At 37.7% G+C, this 16,164-nt stretch overlaps 1 protein-coding gene across 1 annotated transcript; it reads right to left on the bottom strand.

Annotated features, from left to right (window-relative positions):
• Window positions 1-7,051: 7,051 nt before the first annotated feature.
• Window positions 7,052-13,283, bottom strand: LOC119995563. The gene is made up of 8 exons (XM_038842077.1): window positions 10,194-13,283; window positions 10,019-10,148; window positions 9,888-9,954; window positions 7,865-7,939; window positions 7,706-7,787; window positions 7,476-7,562; window positions 7,339-7,394; window positions 7,052-7,274 (listed from the first exon to the last, which is right to left on the bottom strand). The coding sequence occupies exons 1-8, from the start codon at window positions 13,281-13,283 to the stop codon at window positions 7,052-7,054; spliced, it is 3,810 nt and encodes a 1,269-aa protein (XP_038698005.1).
• Between the last annotated feature and the right edge of the window lie 2,881 nt (window positions 13,284-16,164).

Raw genomic sequence — 16,164 nt, 5'->3', positions numbered from 1 at the left:
CAACTAATGATTTTTGTAGACATTAAGTCATGCTTGCCCCCTTTCACAGGTCCCCACTTTCTTGCTTAAAGATCTCTCATAGTTGACAGAACAGTCAAGCCTCTTGAGCTCCCTATTTCTTTCCATAGATCTCTTAGGAGTTTTCATGATACCCTTTGCCTTGATCTCCTTTTCAGAGTTTCGCCTTCTTTCTATCTCCGTTAGGAGAGCAATGGCCTCATCCTCCATACCATAATAGGTGAGACCCAAAATTTTCCTCATGTGCTGAAGCTTCTGAATGATCCATTTAGAGTGAATTTCTTTGTTCAACAGTTGATGCATTCCAACACTATTTGAAGTGTCAATGGCCAAAGGGAGTGGAGCAAGAATATCTGTATCTCGTGTGATAATGTGCTCTGAAGAATTGAACACTTGACAACCATTGCTCACAAGAACCAGATCTTTGAACTGATTATCTGCAACACTAAGATCCTCCTGTGGGTCCTGAAGATGGCACTGAAAAAGCTTCCAATCTTCGTGAGATTTCCTCCCCAAATATTTTCCAGAACTGAAGAAATTTTCATGCGAATCACGAAGCAACTCCTCTATGTTGGCCTCAAGACGCCAGTCCTCACTAACCTCCCTAGAAAACTCGGTCTCTCCAACACATCCCACTTCAAAGGAACGCTCAAAAGGGACGATTGATCTTGGAGAGCTAATTTGAGAATAAACTCCACCTACTTCCAATGAGTCTTCAATTTCATCCTCTGTATCTGTATTATCATCAATTAAGTCATGGGCTTTACTTGGTTCTTGTCCACTGTTGGGCTGGTTACCAAAAGTCCCCTCTAGAGGTTTAGTAGAAGCAATATCATAGGTAGCAGAAGAAGGTCCAACAGAGCTTGGGCCTACTCCCATATGCTGAATGGGCCTCCAGATCTTTTTATTTTTGACTTGGGCTTTTTGCTTCATGGCCCAAACCTCATCTGATACAGGATTTGAATTTTGAAATCTACCACCGTACCGGTCTGCAGCTTTCCTTGTGCCTTTCTCTATAACTTTGTCAGTCTTTATTCCATTTCTGCCCTCATCGATGAAACCCTTTTCCGGCCATCTTTGTTCAATTGCCGATCGCTTTTTTTCCAGGGTAGGCCACTCCATTTCTCCTTTCACCAGGAACCCACAATTTGGGCAATTGATTGAGAGCTTCTCCATAGTTTTCCGGATAGAAGGGATTTGATTGCCACCAAGCACCATTTCAGCCAAATCTGATATTGCCTCCGTCATTTCCTTCCACCCATTCCCTCCTAGACCTTCCGGTATCATGATTGTCCAGGATTTGACACCCGAAATCTCTGTGACCGACCATCTCCTGCCCTGCTGATTGGTTAGGAGTATAAAAACCCATTTTTTGTCGCCACTTCGATGACTCCTATACCAGGGGGCTTTTGGTGTGAGACTTCGAACTTCATCCAAGCACTTGCAGAGCCATTGCAACCCAGAAACACTGAAAAAAATCGACGTCTGACGACCTTTCCACCTTTCTGTAATACGCATGAAATCTGTTTTGCGACCTTCAATTGATAAATCAAAAGATTTTCGTTCTATATAAACAAGTCTTTTTGCCGCCGATGAACTCGCAACTCTTTTCATGGGTTTAGCATATCCCCTAGCTCCCACGGCATCCCCCGAAGATCTGACATTCTCATCAGACTTTGCGACTAAAGACGCCCAAGATACCTCGGCATGTGAGTGGGAGTTGTTGGTGTGTGGAGTCTGGTGTAGAGATGGTGGTGACGGCATAGTTTGTGGGCAAGGTTTTGATTGTTGAGGTTGTGGGGGTGGTGGTGGTGGTGGGGGTGGTGGTGGGGGTGGTGGTCGGGAAGGTTGGTCATTGTTAGTGGTGTAAGTGGAGGTCTGTGGTTGAGGTGGTAAGTGTGACGGGAGTAGAGGGATATAAGTTGGTGGCGGTAGTGTGGGTGGGAAAGGTAATGGCGGAGATACTGGTGGGTAAGTATAGTAAGCATGGTGAGGGTATGGGTAAGGGTAAGGGTATGGTGATGGTTGTGGGTGGTGATGGAAAGACGATGGGTAGATCGGAGGGTAGGGGTATGATAGTGGAGGTGGACTGGTTTTTCGAGCCTAAGTGAGAACATTGGGCCTAAAGGAACAAATCCCTGCAGACATCAGTCCCGAGCGAACAATATTTTAATGTGTTCGGGCTTGTGGGCGCTGTGAATCTATTTAGAGTCCAATCCAACTTCTCCAAAGGCGAAAGGTTTTCATCATTGTTGGGGGATGGAAATGAGGGAACGTTTACAATACCTGGGTTTAATCAGATACAATTTGAAGGGTTTTGTAGGTTTATTGATCATGGCTTAACCGAAGAACTTTATAAGTTTCCAAAAATTGAAGATACAGAGCAAGAAATTGAATTCCAATTATTTGCGGAAACATATCAATTGGTGGAACCATTGATAAAAGAAAGAGATGCTGTATATGAAGCAATCACATATTCTTCTGAATTATATGTATCCGCGAGATTAATGTGGAAAACCAGTAGGGATATGCAAAAACAAAGCCTTTTTATTGGAAAGATTCCTCTAATGAATTCCCTGGGAACCTCTATAGTAAATGGAATATACAGAACTGCGATCAATCAAATCTTGCAAAGCCCCGGTATCTATTATCGGTCCGAAGCGGACCATAACGGAATTTCGGTATATAGCGGCACCATAATATCAGATTGGGGAGGAAGATTTGAATTAGAGATTGATAAAAAAGCAAGGATATGGGCTGAATGATGAAGACATTTCGCCTTCGGGGAAATTGGGTTGGACTCTGGATAGATTCACAGCACCCACAAACCCAAATACATTAAGATATTATCCGCTCTGGACCAAGGCCTGCACATATTTATTCCTCCAGGCCCAACGTCCTCGCTTAGGCCTGAAAAATCGATCTTAATGGGTTAAGCTTTGGGTTCTCCTTATCTATTGTCGCTCCATTCTCCTTGATGTGGGATCTTATCATTCCAACCCCCTTGAGGAGTCTGCACATCCTCAGACAATAGCTAGGTAGCCTTCGTTCATAGCCTTGTCATTCTTCAACAAGTGGGATTCTCGCCTTTTTTTTTACAACAAACCTATTCTAGATACTGGCCCACTGTCTGCCCACCACTAGCCCATTTAATAGCCCAAACCTTTGCTTGAGTTCTCTCAATGACAACACCAATGATTAAGACCTTTCGCCTTAGAAGAAGTTGGGTTGGACATTAGATAGATTCGCAGTGCCCATAAGCCTAAACACATTAAAATATTATCTACTCTGGACCAAGGCCCGCATGGATTTGTTCCTCTAGGCCCAACATCTTCGCTTAGACTCAGAAAACCAATCTTAATGGATTAGGTTGTTGGTTCTCCTTATCTATTGTCACTCCTCTCTTATTCTTCTCGATGTGAGATCTTATCAATATCATTGAACATTTTATGATGAGCTTTTAGCTGTTATGCAATTTACATTTGAATGAACAAAACAGTAGTGTATTGAGGTCAATTCTCAAATTGTGTTACACTTTTTTTCTTGAAGAATGGTATAGATTTCATAAATCAAGGGGGAGCACTAGTACATTCAGCAAAGTAAATATGAGAGAGTCCATGTGGAACCTGCTCTATCAAAATAACCATGAATTTGATATGGGTTAATTATACCCTCCGTCCCATTTGTTAGAGATTTTTCAAATTTTTTTTGATTTTTGTTTTGAAAAGGCATGACTTTTTAACATACACTTACATTTTAAAAGACATGTTTTAATTGATTTGGAGGCAACTCTTCATATTGTAAAGATATGTCCTTTTATGGTGTCTTTATATTGTAAAGACATGATCATTCATTGTAAAGGCATGTCCTTTGGGAAGAGTCACCACAAACTCTATAAATAGAGTTATTCTCCAATCATTTGATCATCCAATTTTTCTATCAACTTTCCCCCATTCTCTCTTTTTCTATTGTTTTTCTATTGCTGCAGAAATAGGAAGGCAAGTATCTTTCTTTCTCTTGATTATTCTCAAAGTACTCTGACATTCTACGACCATTGCACCAAGAAGAAGATGGTCCATAGACCAAGCTTCATTGTATCTTGGAGGCGGATTTGCTATAACCCAATGCAACCATTTGGTGGGGGCAAATACTGTCTTAAGGAAAGCGACTACACGCCTTGAAGCACCAAGTTTTGTTACAATCACCACCAATCCTACCATATTTCTCCAACACCATTTCCTTCGTTCTTCTTTCTATTTTAGGATGTCCCAAAACTAGTGTCACACTTCTTCATTAATTAACAATTTTGTTGTTGTATTTTAAAATTACCCTTGTTACTTTAATTACCCTAGTTCCAAGAGGAAAGAAGTACTACCATAAATAAGGGCAAATTTGGAATAACATGGCTATTTTGTCTAGTTGAATTGCATAAAATGATGTCCCCTTAAAAAGTTGGATTTTCAAATGATGACAAACAAATTGGTACGGAGGGAGTATTAACCAATGACCTTTTAACTTAATGCCACGTCAACGGACTCCTGACCGAACTTAAGGCCACGTCAGCGAAACTCTGCCCAAGTACCTTTAAAGTCTCATTTTAGAACTTCGAATGATGACATTGTAACAAAAAATCTTTGGGTGCTAAAAGTGAACAACCCTTGTCTTTCGGTGATGAAAAATATAATTAACCCAATTTGATATCTATACCTAGAGATGCAAGTGCATCTGATAATTTATTATCGTCACACTTTGTGTGTACCCTCGTGCAATCAACTACCTTTAGTAGCTTTGCTATATCTTCAAGGACAAAATCATATCATGTGTTCAGAAATGAATTGCTCTGAAGAGCTTAGACAATTTCCAAAGTATCAACTACCTTTCGCCTTAGAAGAAGTTGGGTTTGACTCTAGATAGATTTGCAGTGCCCATAAGCCTAAACACATTAAAATATTTTCTACTCTGGACCAAGACTCACATAGATTTGTTCCTCTAGGCCCAACATTTTGGCTTAGACTCAAAAAATCGATCTTAATGGATTGGGCTATGGGTTCTTCTTATCTATTGCCGCTCCTCTCTCATTCTCCTCGATGTGGGATCTTATCAATATCATTGAACATCTTGTGTTGAGCTTAGGTGTTATGCAATTTAGATTTGAATGAACAAAACAATGGTGTATTGAGGTCAATTCTCAAATTGTGTTATTCACTTTTTTTTTGAAGAATGGGATAAATTTCTTAAATCAAGCGGGAGCACTAATACATTCAGAAAAGTAATAGTAGGTTTGCTATATTTTCAAGTACAAAATCATATCATGTGTTCATAAATTAATTGCTCTAAAAGGCTGAGACAATTTCCAAAATATCACCTTCCAAAATATATTTGGGAAAACCAGAATCTAGGGCAATTTGAGAGAATCTAGGGCAATTGTTTCCTAATTTGTAATGCCATGACAGAAGAAGAGAAACAGGGAGGAAATGACAAATTCACACCATTACTACGTTGAGATCTTTAACACTACTCGATAGACAACTTCAAGAACTGAATGCTCATTTTACGAAGTCGAATATTGAGTTGCTTCTTTGTGTGGCATGTTTAAGTCCATTAACTCATTCTCTTAGTTTGACAAGAACAAGTTGATTCGTCTTGCTAAATTTTATCCAAAAGAATTCAGCTTATTTCAGCTTATCATCCTTTATGATCAACTTGACCTTTATATTGCCGACATATGTTCTAGTGACAAATTTCTAAGCTTAGATAGAATTGGTGATCTTGCTAGAGAAATGGTGAAGACGGGAAGAAATCAAGTATATCTATTGGTTTACTTGCTTCTGACTTTGGCATTAACATTATCGATCACCACTACTAGTGTTGAGAGAGCATTGTCAGCTATGAATATTATAAAGAATCGATTATGCAACCAAATGAGTGATGAATGGTTGAGTGATGAATTAGTTACATAACTAGAGAGAGAAATTTTTGAAAAGATTGACAATGATACAATCATGAACTTTAAATATCAATTATAGAACTTTAAATTTGTTTAAAGTTTTAATGAAAACTCGAGCTTTTGAATTATTATTTCATTTCGTTTATATTATATTATATTAATTTTCTTTAATGTTTGAAAATTTTAAACATGGTAATGTCAAGCCTCCAACTTAAAATTTTATGGATTCGCTACTGACAGCAGATATACATTTATAAGTTGAAACTAATACTTGACCCTCATTGTCACGGATGATCGCCCCTTCACCAACATAATCTGAATCCAATTTTCAAGATGCATCAATATTGATTTTTATTGAGCCAATCGAAGGGCGAACCCATCATTGAAGATGAAAATTGTGTTATTCACCATATCAATACATTTATGTGTAATTTTTAAATTTTATTTTTTTTATCTCTGACTTCAATTTATTTTTTAACAAGTTATTTCTATAAAATAAAAAAATTATTTATTCTGATTATTGTCAATCATGGTTCTCAAATTGTCTATAAATAAAGTATAATTATATTAACTTTTAAAAAACTTTTTGATCTACATGTTGAAATTAATCATGTGCTAACTATTCTCAACAACACCTTATGCCACAGTATATGCAAACAATCTAATCATACCTCTAATCGTAGTTTCCATTCTCCGATCCATATTTTCCAAAGAACTTGATATACACATAAAACAACAAAAACATGTTTCTCTATCAGGAGTATATTTTGACATTTGCTCTTATTGTTGGATAAATTGACATATAATTTAGTTATAAATAATGTGTAAAAATATTTTAAAGGTACATATATGTTAAGTACATATATCTTTCAATTTGTTAAGTGTTAGTCATTTGGCCGATAAAGGCTTTGATGTTCTTTTTAAAAAATGATAAATGTTCTCTTCTTGATTCTAGTGGGAATGTTGTGATGTTAAATGGTAGAGGTAGTGACATGTATGTTATTTACTTTGATGTGATGAAAAATGCTAGTATTACATGTTTGCTAGTTACAACATCCTCTTGAGTAATTGTCTCTCTACCATATTTTAATATGCTACAAACATCTCATAGGACTTAGGCAATGAGTGTAATAGTACCAAAGCCTTATTCTCATCCTCAACCTCGATGTTCTTCAAGTCTAAACACAGCTTGTTGAGCTCCTCAATATGATCCTGCAAATCTCTACCCTCTGTCATCTTAAACGTTAAGAACTTCACCTTGAGATACAAACCCTTTGACAGATTCTTCATCATGTAAAGAGTCTCAAGTCTGAGTCATATCTCAACTATCAACTTCATCTTAGCCACCTCTCTTAACTCTTCGTCACTAACACCGAGAGTTCAACGAATTATATGCTCGTTTGAGCACCTTCCTTCTTCTTCTCATCATCTATAAAGTCGGTCCTAAAATGATAACAAAATAACAATAAAAAATATCATTGTTTGCAATACGTTAAATTTAGTTCACAACCTTTGATACATCGGTCTTTGTATCGTCAAATTTAATTCCACCTTCTCCTTGCTTTTGGTCCTTCAATTTTGACTCCCTGTCAAATATCTTAAGAATTGTGTATTCTTGATTATAATAAACTAAGTTGTAATTTGTAATTTTCAGTTGAAATATTAATTTAAGACCGGTAAAGTTCTTCAGTTCCAGTGGCAAATACCATAGTGATTGATAAGTTATGTAGCAGAAATCACAATGATTTGTTGAACTTCCTCTTCGAACATTGTAAGAGATGTCTCACCATTTTTGTCAGCAACCAATAATCCAACCTTGAAACTGCAAATGAAATGTTTACTAAAACACCAAGGGTTTAACAGATCACATATTCATCAAACATTTTTCTATTTTCATACATATTATTTTCAAGCAGCATTGCTACATTACGATTTCCCTCTAGTACAGGGACACAGGCGTGATGTGATCCACTCCTACAATAGTTTAAAGGTTTAAATATTTTTTGTAAAGATGTTATTTTTCTAACAACGTGTAATTTATAAATTTAAATGTATATGTGGTTATACATTTGGAGCAATTTTTGTGTTTGATATATCTATATTTACATAAATTTTGGTTGTCCCAGTTGATGACAAACATATTTCATCTAACAAATAGTTGAAAAAGTTATTTTATCCACGTAAATTAAATTCACTGTAAAAATATGGCTAAAATAAAAGACATACCATAAAGTCTCTTATCAATTGTTAGATAAGTCATTAAGCCGCTCTACCATTGCATTTTGATTCTGGAATTGGGACTTGTGAGTTGCAATGAGAGCTCTAGCATAGCTCGATATCAATCTAAAGGTGTAAACATAACCCCATTTTAATTTCTCATGAAAAGAGATTCGCATGTCTTTCGCGAATTTTGTCATGCATTTGTGTCCCCTGCATTATTCAAAAGAAAATAAAAATTTGAAGCAGGTAATATCATATAAAGATAGGTAAGGTTCGAATGAAATGAATAATTTATTTCATACTTTTGTAAAAAAATGATAGAGATAAAAATATCATAACCTCTTTATCGATAAGCAACATGTCTAACACTTAGAAGATCATTGTTGTTTCAAATATTTGTAAAATCCCACGTGTGGCTAAAACATGCAACGACTTCCCAATTCAACCTCGTAGCATTCACATATTTTAGACAATCAGTCATGGTTTAACAACATAAATGATTTCAGATTAATCAAAATGTGTGTGTATTTTCATTTGGCATTTTATGGGGTATTTATATGTTCTAAAAAACGCGAGATATATGTAGAATACCATAATTGAAACGACTTATGCATCTAATCGTAGTAAGAAACTTGAATCGGTATCATTATTATTATAGTATTATAATTTGGGGGCCCGTATCTACATACAATAATTTATCCTCTCTGGGCTCTTTGGAATTGAGCTCCCACGGATTTGTGATCCCTGAGTTAGGCTAGGAAGGCCCGGCCCAACCGGCATCCAAGATTCACTTGGAAAACCGATTATTATAAGTTAAGAGAGTAGACCACTCTTATATATTGGACTATTAACCCATACACTACGGATGTTTTCTAACAAGTGTTCCTTACATTAAGTAATAATTTTTAAAGGTTTTGCATCTAATTGGTATTAAACCAAAGTAGGTTAATCAAATGATAAAGGGACAAAATAGATGAATCTTAAATTGAAGAGTCTATCCTGACTTGAAATAAAAATCGTAAAGAAGAGAATCGACAGATCTAAATCATTTTTGGGATCTGTTAAAGAGAATGACAGATCTAAATCGCTTTTTCAATCTATCATTGGCGAATAGTCGTGAAGAATAATAGAAGCAACAATTCAAAATCCGCCCTTTCGGTTTGTCATTTTCGGTCTGTGGTAAAGAATAGCAGGGGCAGCCGCGGTTTCAATCCGTTAAATTTGAGCTTTTTCTCCGTTGTGTGAAGAAGGGAACGCGAACCGTCGTTCTCGATAGAAATCTAATATGTCTTGAGTTTTTCAATTCATCTTGTATCTATTTGTCAATTGTCCAATTGCTATGAAATTTGCTTGGTGACGTGGCACTATGAGGTTCATTTGTGTATTTAATTTTCAGGTGTCCAATTGCCACGAAATTTGTTTGGTGACGTTGCACTATGAGGTAATTTCTTTTCCTTATCTGAGTTCCATCTTACATATATGTATTTATTGGATTTGTGATCTCCGCAATTTCCTAGAGTCTACAATTCACATCTAATGGTGAAGTAAAAGTCACACAAATTTTAAAAATGGAAAAACAAAAATATGATATGATCTTGCACACCTCTCAAACCGTTAGATTTAAATTTTAAACAAATTTCAAAACTCACAAATCCTTATTATTCTTGAAAAAAAGGTCAATGACCTACTTGTATTAGAATACAATCCAATACAGAAATCACTTGCCGTGATTACTTTCTCTGCCCATTGGGCAGACGAAAACCAAACACCTAAAACCAAACAAAGCAAAACAATACAACCAGAAAAAACCACACAAATTACACTACACTAGACCATTAGACAAGACAACTGCTTCAAGCTCTTGTGGAAGTTCTTCAATCCAAGCTTGGAACGAAGAAGAAGATAGACCTCTTTTAGCAAGCAAATGGGCAGCAACATTCGAATCCCACAGCACATGCGTAGCCTGTCAACTAGAAAAATTTTTCAACACCATGAATATCTCTTGAACAATTGAACCCCAATTCGACAAATTGACATGGGGATTCCTCATATTAATCGCATTAATAAGAGTTAAGGAATCACCCTCCAAATGAACTTCACTAAAACCTAAGTCTCGTGCAAATAACACAGCAGAGAGTGCAGATACGGCTTCGGCCAAAAGAGGATTAAATGCCACAGGTCTACTATCTGTACAGGCTGCCATAGGAAAGCCTTTACTATCCCTAATAATACATCCAAGACCAGTAATATTCTGATTGGAATTCGCAGCAGCATCAAAATTAATTTTAACCAAACCCAGCTGAGGAGGACTCCAAGAAGAAGCAATAGGAATAGTCAACAGAGAAGACCTGCCCCTTGCAGCTTGAACATCAATCAGCAGACTACGGATAGATTTAGCAGCCAAATTAAAAATTCCATTGGGAAGAGGGAGCTTACCCCCATGCACAAGAGAATTTCGTCGATGCCAAACCATCCGAAGCATCACAGCTAGTTCAGCCAAAGCCGAAGGACCGAGCTTCTCATGGTAGTAACACCAAGCTTCTCTAAATGAGGACCCCACCAAAGGAAGTTTTTGAAGCTGCTTGGAACTAAAAGCAAAAACCTCAGAGGCTTTGGAACACAAAAACAAGGCATGCATAATTGATTCAGAATACAAATTACAAACTGGGCAAACATCAAGCAAAACAATCTTCCTAGAACAAAGATTTGAGAAAGTAGGAAGGATATTGTGTATTGCTCGCCACATGAAAACTTTGGTAGAGGGAGGTATTTGAAGTGACCAAATAGAATTCCATATATTATCTATCTCAGGTGTAGTAGAAGAAATAGGCTCCAACCTCTCGTGGAACTCCAAAATCCTATGGTAACCACTCCGTACGGAATAGACCCCATTCCGTGTTCCATCCCAAAAACATTTATCCACCCCCCTGCAAGGACATACAGGGAGAAGAAGAATCACCTGGGCTTCCTCGGAAGAAAATAATTCCCCAATAAGCTGGGTATTCCACCAACAAGTATTGGGATCAATTAAAACATGTACAGTAGAGTTCCTAGAAAAGCCCCTTTCCAAAGCTCTCTCATTAAAATGGAGAGACTTGGGAACCCATTTATCCCTCCATATCCGAGTGGAATGTCCATTCCCAATTCTCCATTGTAAACCGTCCTTAAGAACCCACCTGGCGGAACAAATACTTTTCCAAACAAAGGAAGAATTTGAGAGGGTATCCACGTCAAGGAAAGAATCATTCCTGAAGTACTTGGCTTTTAGCACCCTTGACACTAGAGAATCTGGATATTGAATAATTCTCCAGCCCTTTTCCAGACGATGCCCCTTTCCACCAAAATTGGCGAATAATTCCATTAAGCTCCTTGCAAAGGCCATCCGGAATCGGAAAACTTGCATACTATAAGTAGGGATAGCCTGGAGAACCGATTTGATCAATACTTCCCTGCCTGTAAAAGACAGAAATCGATTCTTCCAATCTTGAGTTCTCTTCCGCACTTTATCCACCAGAAACCTCAATGAATCAGTCTTTGATCTTCCAATCATAGCAGGGAGACCTAAGTAATGCTCAAAAGATTTAATTTCATGCACCCCAATAGCAAGTTTCAACTGCTCCTTCACCCCACAATCTGTGTGTTTGCTAAAAAAGAGGGAAGTTTTCTCGATATTAAGCTTTTGGCCCGAAACACTCTCATAATCAACTAGGATACTATGAACCTGATCCCAAGCCCCTCCAGTGGCTCGACAAAATAAGAGACAATCATCTGCGAAAAAAAGATGTGAAACCCGAATTCTCCCTCCTCCAAAAGGGACCCCTACCATCTTATCGGACCTCTCCAACACTAGTAATCTATGACTCAAGGCTTCAGTACACATCACAAACAAAAGGGGAGACAAAGGATCACCTTGTCTCAGTCCACGGGAGGGAATAACTGGATCACTATAAACCCCATTCACCAGGATAGAATATGAAACCGATCTGATGCACTGAGAAATCCACCGAATCCACACATCACAGAACCCCAATCTAGCCATGACCTCCTCAAGAAACGCCCATTCCACTCTGTCATAAGCTTTACTCATATCCAATTTAACAGCCATATAGTCTTTATTGCTGCGATGTTTGATTGCCATAGAATGCAGTGCTTCATACGCAACAACAATATTATCTGTAATCAGTGTACCCTTAATGAAAGCCGATTGATTCTCTCCTATGATCACTGGTAAAATAGTCTTCAATCTATTGACCAATAGCTTAGCAATAATCTTATACAAGACATTACGCAAACTGATCGGACGGAAATCCGTCACTTTGGAAGACTGCTTGACTTTGGGAAGTAAGACGATAAGAGTATTATTAATAGCGGGAAACAAGGAACCAGAGAGCATAAATTCATTGACTACTGCGAAAACATCATCCCCTAGGAACTCCCAATTCTGCGTATAGAACGCCGAAGAAAATCCATCCGGCCCGGAGGATTTATTGGGATCAATCTCGGATACTGCCAAAAAAACCTCCTCCTTGGAACAAGGCTTACATAAAATAGAATTCATATGATCAGTGACCTTAGGTTGCAAATCCGTGAGAAAATCCCCAGCAGACCGTGAAGTCAAAGAGCTAGTAAACAGAGAGGAGAAATAAGAATGAAAAGAGTCTCTGATGAGGTCTTCAGCATATATCAAGTTGCCCTGGGAGTCCTGAATGGTCTCTATTAAGAGGGACTTTTTTCTCTGCCGCGTACAATGGTGGAAGTATTTGGAATTACGATCTCCTGCTTGAAGCCACAAGATCTTAGATTGCTGTTTGCGACCTACAATGTGTGAACTCCTATAATTGGTGAGGGAGAAAGTGCCCAGTCTTTGTTTTCTTATGGAACGAAGGTGTATTATGTTCAGGCTCAAAGACTTCGTTGTAAACTTGGGTTTCAGGGTGTTTTTGCAGTGGACCCTATTGGTCACAAGGGGGGCCTTCTTCTTTTGTGGAAGGATGATCTCTTTGTTTCTCTTATTAACTACTCTAAATATCATATTAGTGTTTCTATTACTATTGCAGGGTTGACTTTGCCTTGGGTTTTCACTGGTTTTTATGGACATCCTGTCCAGTCAATGAGGGAGCAATCATGGCAGCTTCTTTGCAAGCTTCGGCCGTCTAATCAGGCTTGGTTATGTGCTGGTGACTTTAATGTAATTGCCAACTCTGGAGAGAAAGTGGGGGGCAGTTCAAAGATGGGTCAACTAATGCATAATTTTAACAACGTTTCTCATGAAGTGGGTCTTTTTGATCTCAGCTACTCTGGTCCAAAGTTCACTTGGAGTAATCGAAGAGTACTGGCCATTGATTTTATTAAAGAACGACTTGATAGAGCGATGGCTAATTCTATGTGATTGAATTTCTTTCCAAATTTTGATGTCCGCAATTTGGGTACATCCTCTTCGGATCATTGTTGCCTAAGTATCTCAATGGATACGTTGGTGTATGATCCGCATCCCTTGGCTTCTCGTTTCCGATATGTTAATTGGTGGGGCTCTAATGCTGATTGTAAGCTAGTGGTTCAGCAACAGTGGCAGCAGTGCGACCCGAGCTTGGTTCATCCTCCAGTAATGCATCGTATTCATCGTAATCTATAGTGGTGTCAGAAGGGTATACAGAAGTGGGTGGTGAAGGTTAAGAAGAATCAGAATCAGCAACTTAATCTGTTGCAACAACAGTTAAAGTCCCAACTTCAAATAGAATCTGCAGTGAATCAACAAGAACTGTCCCGAATTAGATCTGCGCTTGATACTCTCCGAGAGAATGAGGAGTCTCACAAATCCTTATTGATCAAGCTTGGCACCGAAATTTTGGAGTTTATTAGCAGTGAACTTGGGCTGTCTAAAGCTTGGGCTTAAAAGGCCCAATACTTCCTTAACCAGTTAACCTAATGATTGCTAGCCCAGTGAATAAGATGTAAAGAGGCCCATTCGGATCCTTTTTGCTTCTTCCTTCGAGCCCATTCGGAACTTTGCAGTTAGTTTTAATTTTGTCTATTGATTCATACACAGATCCTGTCTAAGTTAATTAAAAAATAAATCAAAATAATTAGAGGTCATAATCTTCCTAAACAGATCCGCATCGCACGTCTCTGGTCAGCTGTCATGTCACATGTGAGGTAGAACACAAAAGTCAACTTGCTCTAGTCTCCACGATCAGACAACACAAAATTAGACAATATTCCATTGGTCATCAAGGAAAATTATATGATAATAAAATTTTGTAATTGAATGGAGAACAATAGACAACACAACAATTTTTATAGTGGTTCGACACTCGACCTATTTGAATCTATGAAGCCTTTTGTGGCTACATATTCTTTATTGATTTTAGGATATTTGATTGATAAAAAAAAGACAAACAAATCCCCTGTCCATTTTACGTCAAGCAATACGTGGAGTAACTCCCAATATTGCAATAAAAGCAAGAAGTGTAGGCGGATTGATTCATCAACAGTGACAAATTCAAGAATTGAAATCACTGAGGGTACAAAAGTGGTACAGAGTCCGGGTGCAACGCCCTTAGAAATTATTTTGAGCTCTTTTTGTAGGAGTTTAGAGCTCTATTAACTATTGGGAGAGGGAGAGATGGGTTGATAGATTGAGAGGATTTGATAGGCTTGGGCTTGACAGGTGGGTTTGATACTTGTGGACAGTTAGATCCACTAAAAAAACACATAGTGACACAACTACCATGGAAATGTTAATTACCTTTTTACCCTAGCAAACATACTAAGATAAAATCGAGCGGCTTCGAATCATCCGTGCCACCTGCCCTCACCGCCACTGACAGCCAATGGCGACATTTTCTTTCTCGTCGGAAGAAGACATGACAATGGCGACATTTTCTATCTCATCGGCTCTGCCATTCTTTCTACAACAACGAACCCTTCCTCCGCTTCACTGCTCTCTGCTCGCAACCCAGTGGATCTCTATAATTTCTTCTGTCTATGCCTCTCTCTTAAATCTTACTTTGGCATTACCCCAAGCCACAGTGAAATCCACCGCCGTTGATACTGCTCCAGTACGCTTCCGTCGCAATCGTTGATCGTTAATCAGATGGCTCAAGCGCATGCACCAATCTTGTTTAATGAGTTCCTGATCTGAATGAGTCTGTCCCAAAGCCCGAGTCTACAATGGTGGGCTCGGTCCGTGCCCAACCATTCTTCTTGGGCTTGAACTCTATCAATAAAGTCATGGCACTGTTCAATCAAGGAAAAGAATGATTGAAATTTGCAGGGCTATACTACGTCTCCACTTAGATAATTCTTTTATGATTTAAATTTTGAAATAATGATGAGTTTTTGAGTATATTTTTCATGGGTTAGCTAGTTGTAAATCAAAGAAGCCCTAAATGATTTTTTTTGTTGCTTAACAGAAAATATTACCCAAAAAGATTATGAGGTTTTAATTTTAAATGCTAGTCTATGTAACATCATAAGTTACAATTTCAAAAGAGTAACATACTGTTTCATATTAGTAACATTATAACTGTGTCATTTTTTATGGGTATAATGTTAATATTTTTTATTTTTCAAAACAATAACATTATAAACAAATATCCTTATCATATTTCTCACCATAGCAAATTACCTCACAGAAACACAATGTCATTGTATGATACAAATAAATATTAGTATAATGTTACTATTTCAAAGCAACTTCTCCTCATATGTGGGTATAATGCTATTTTTTTTTTACTTTTATTGAAATTATTTGACAAATGTTAGTCTAATGTTACTGTTTTGATAAAAATGCTCATTTAAGGCTCATGTGTGGGTATAATGCTATTTTTTTTTTACTTTTATTGAAATTATTTGACAAATGTTAGTCTAATGTTACTGTTTTGATAAAAATGCTCATTTAAGGTCGTAAACAGTGGAATTTGACAAAAATAGGGTGAGAAATTAATGTTACTATTTTAATGTTACTGTTTTCATGTTAC

Source organism: Tripterygium wilfordii, chromosome 1, assembly GCF_013401445.1.
Source record: "Tripterygium wilfordii isolate XIE 37 chromosome 1, ASM1340144v1, whole genome shotgun sequence".
Lineage (NCBI taxonomy): Eukaryota > Viridiplantae > Streptophyta > Magnoliopsida > Celastrales > Celastraceae > Tripterygium > Tripterygium wilfordii.
Note: the sequence above shows the minus strand (reverse complement) of the source record. Positions and strands in the feature narration are given on the sequence as shown.

Coding starts and splice junctions, on each gene's coding strand:
- LOC119995563 (XM_038842077.1), bottom strand. CDS start 13,283: ATGTCCATAAAAACCAGTGAAAACCCAAGGCAAAGTCAACCCTGCAAT. Junction 9,955..10,018: donor AGCAGTTGTCTTGTCTAATG/GTCTAGTGTAGT, acceptor GTTTGGTTTTAG/GTGTTTGGTTTTCGTCTGCC. Junction 7,788..7,864: donor ATGCTGCTTGAAAATAATAT/GTATGAAAATAG, acceptor TTTCATTTGCAG/TTTCAAGGTTGGATTATTGG.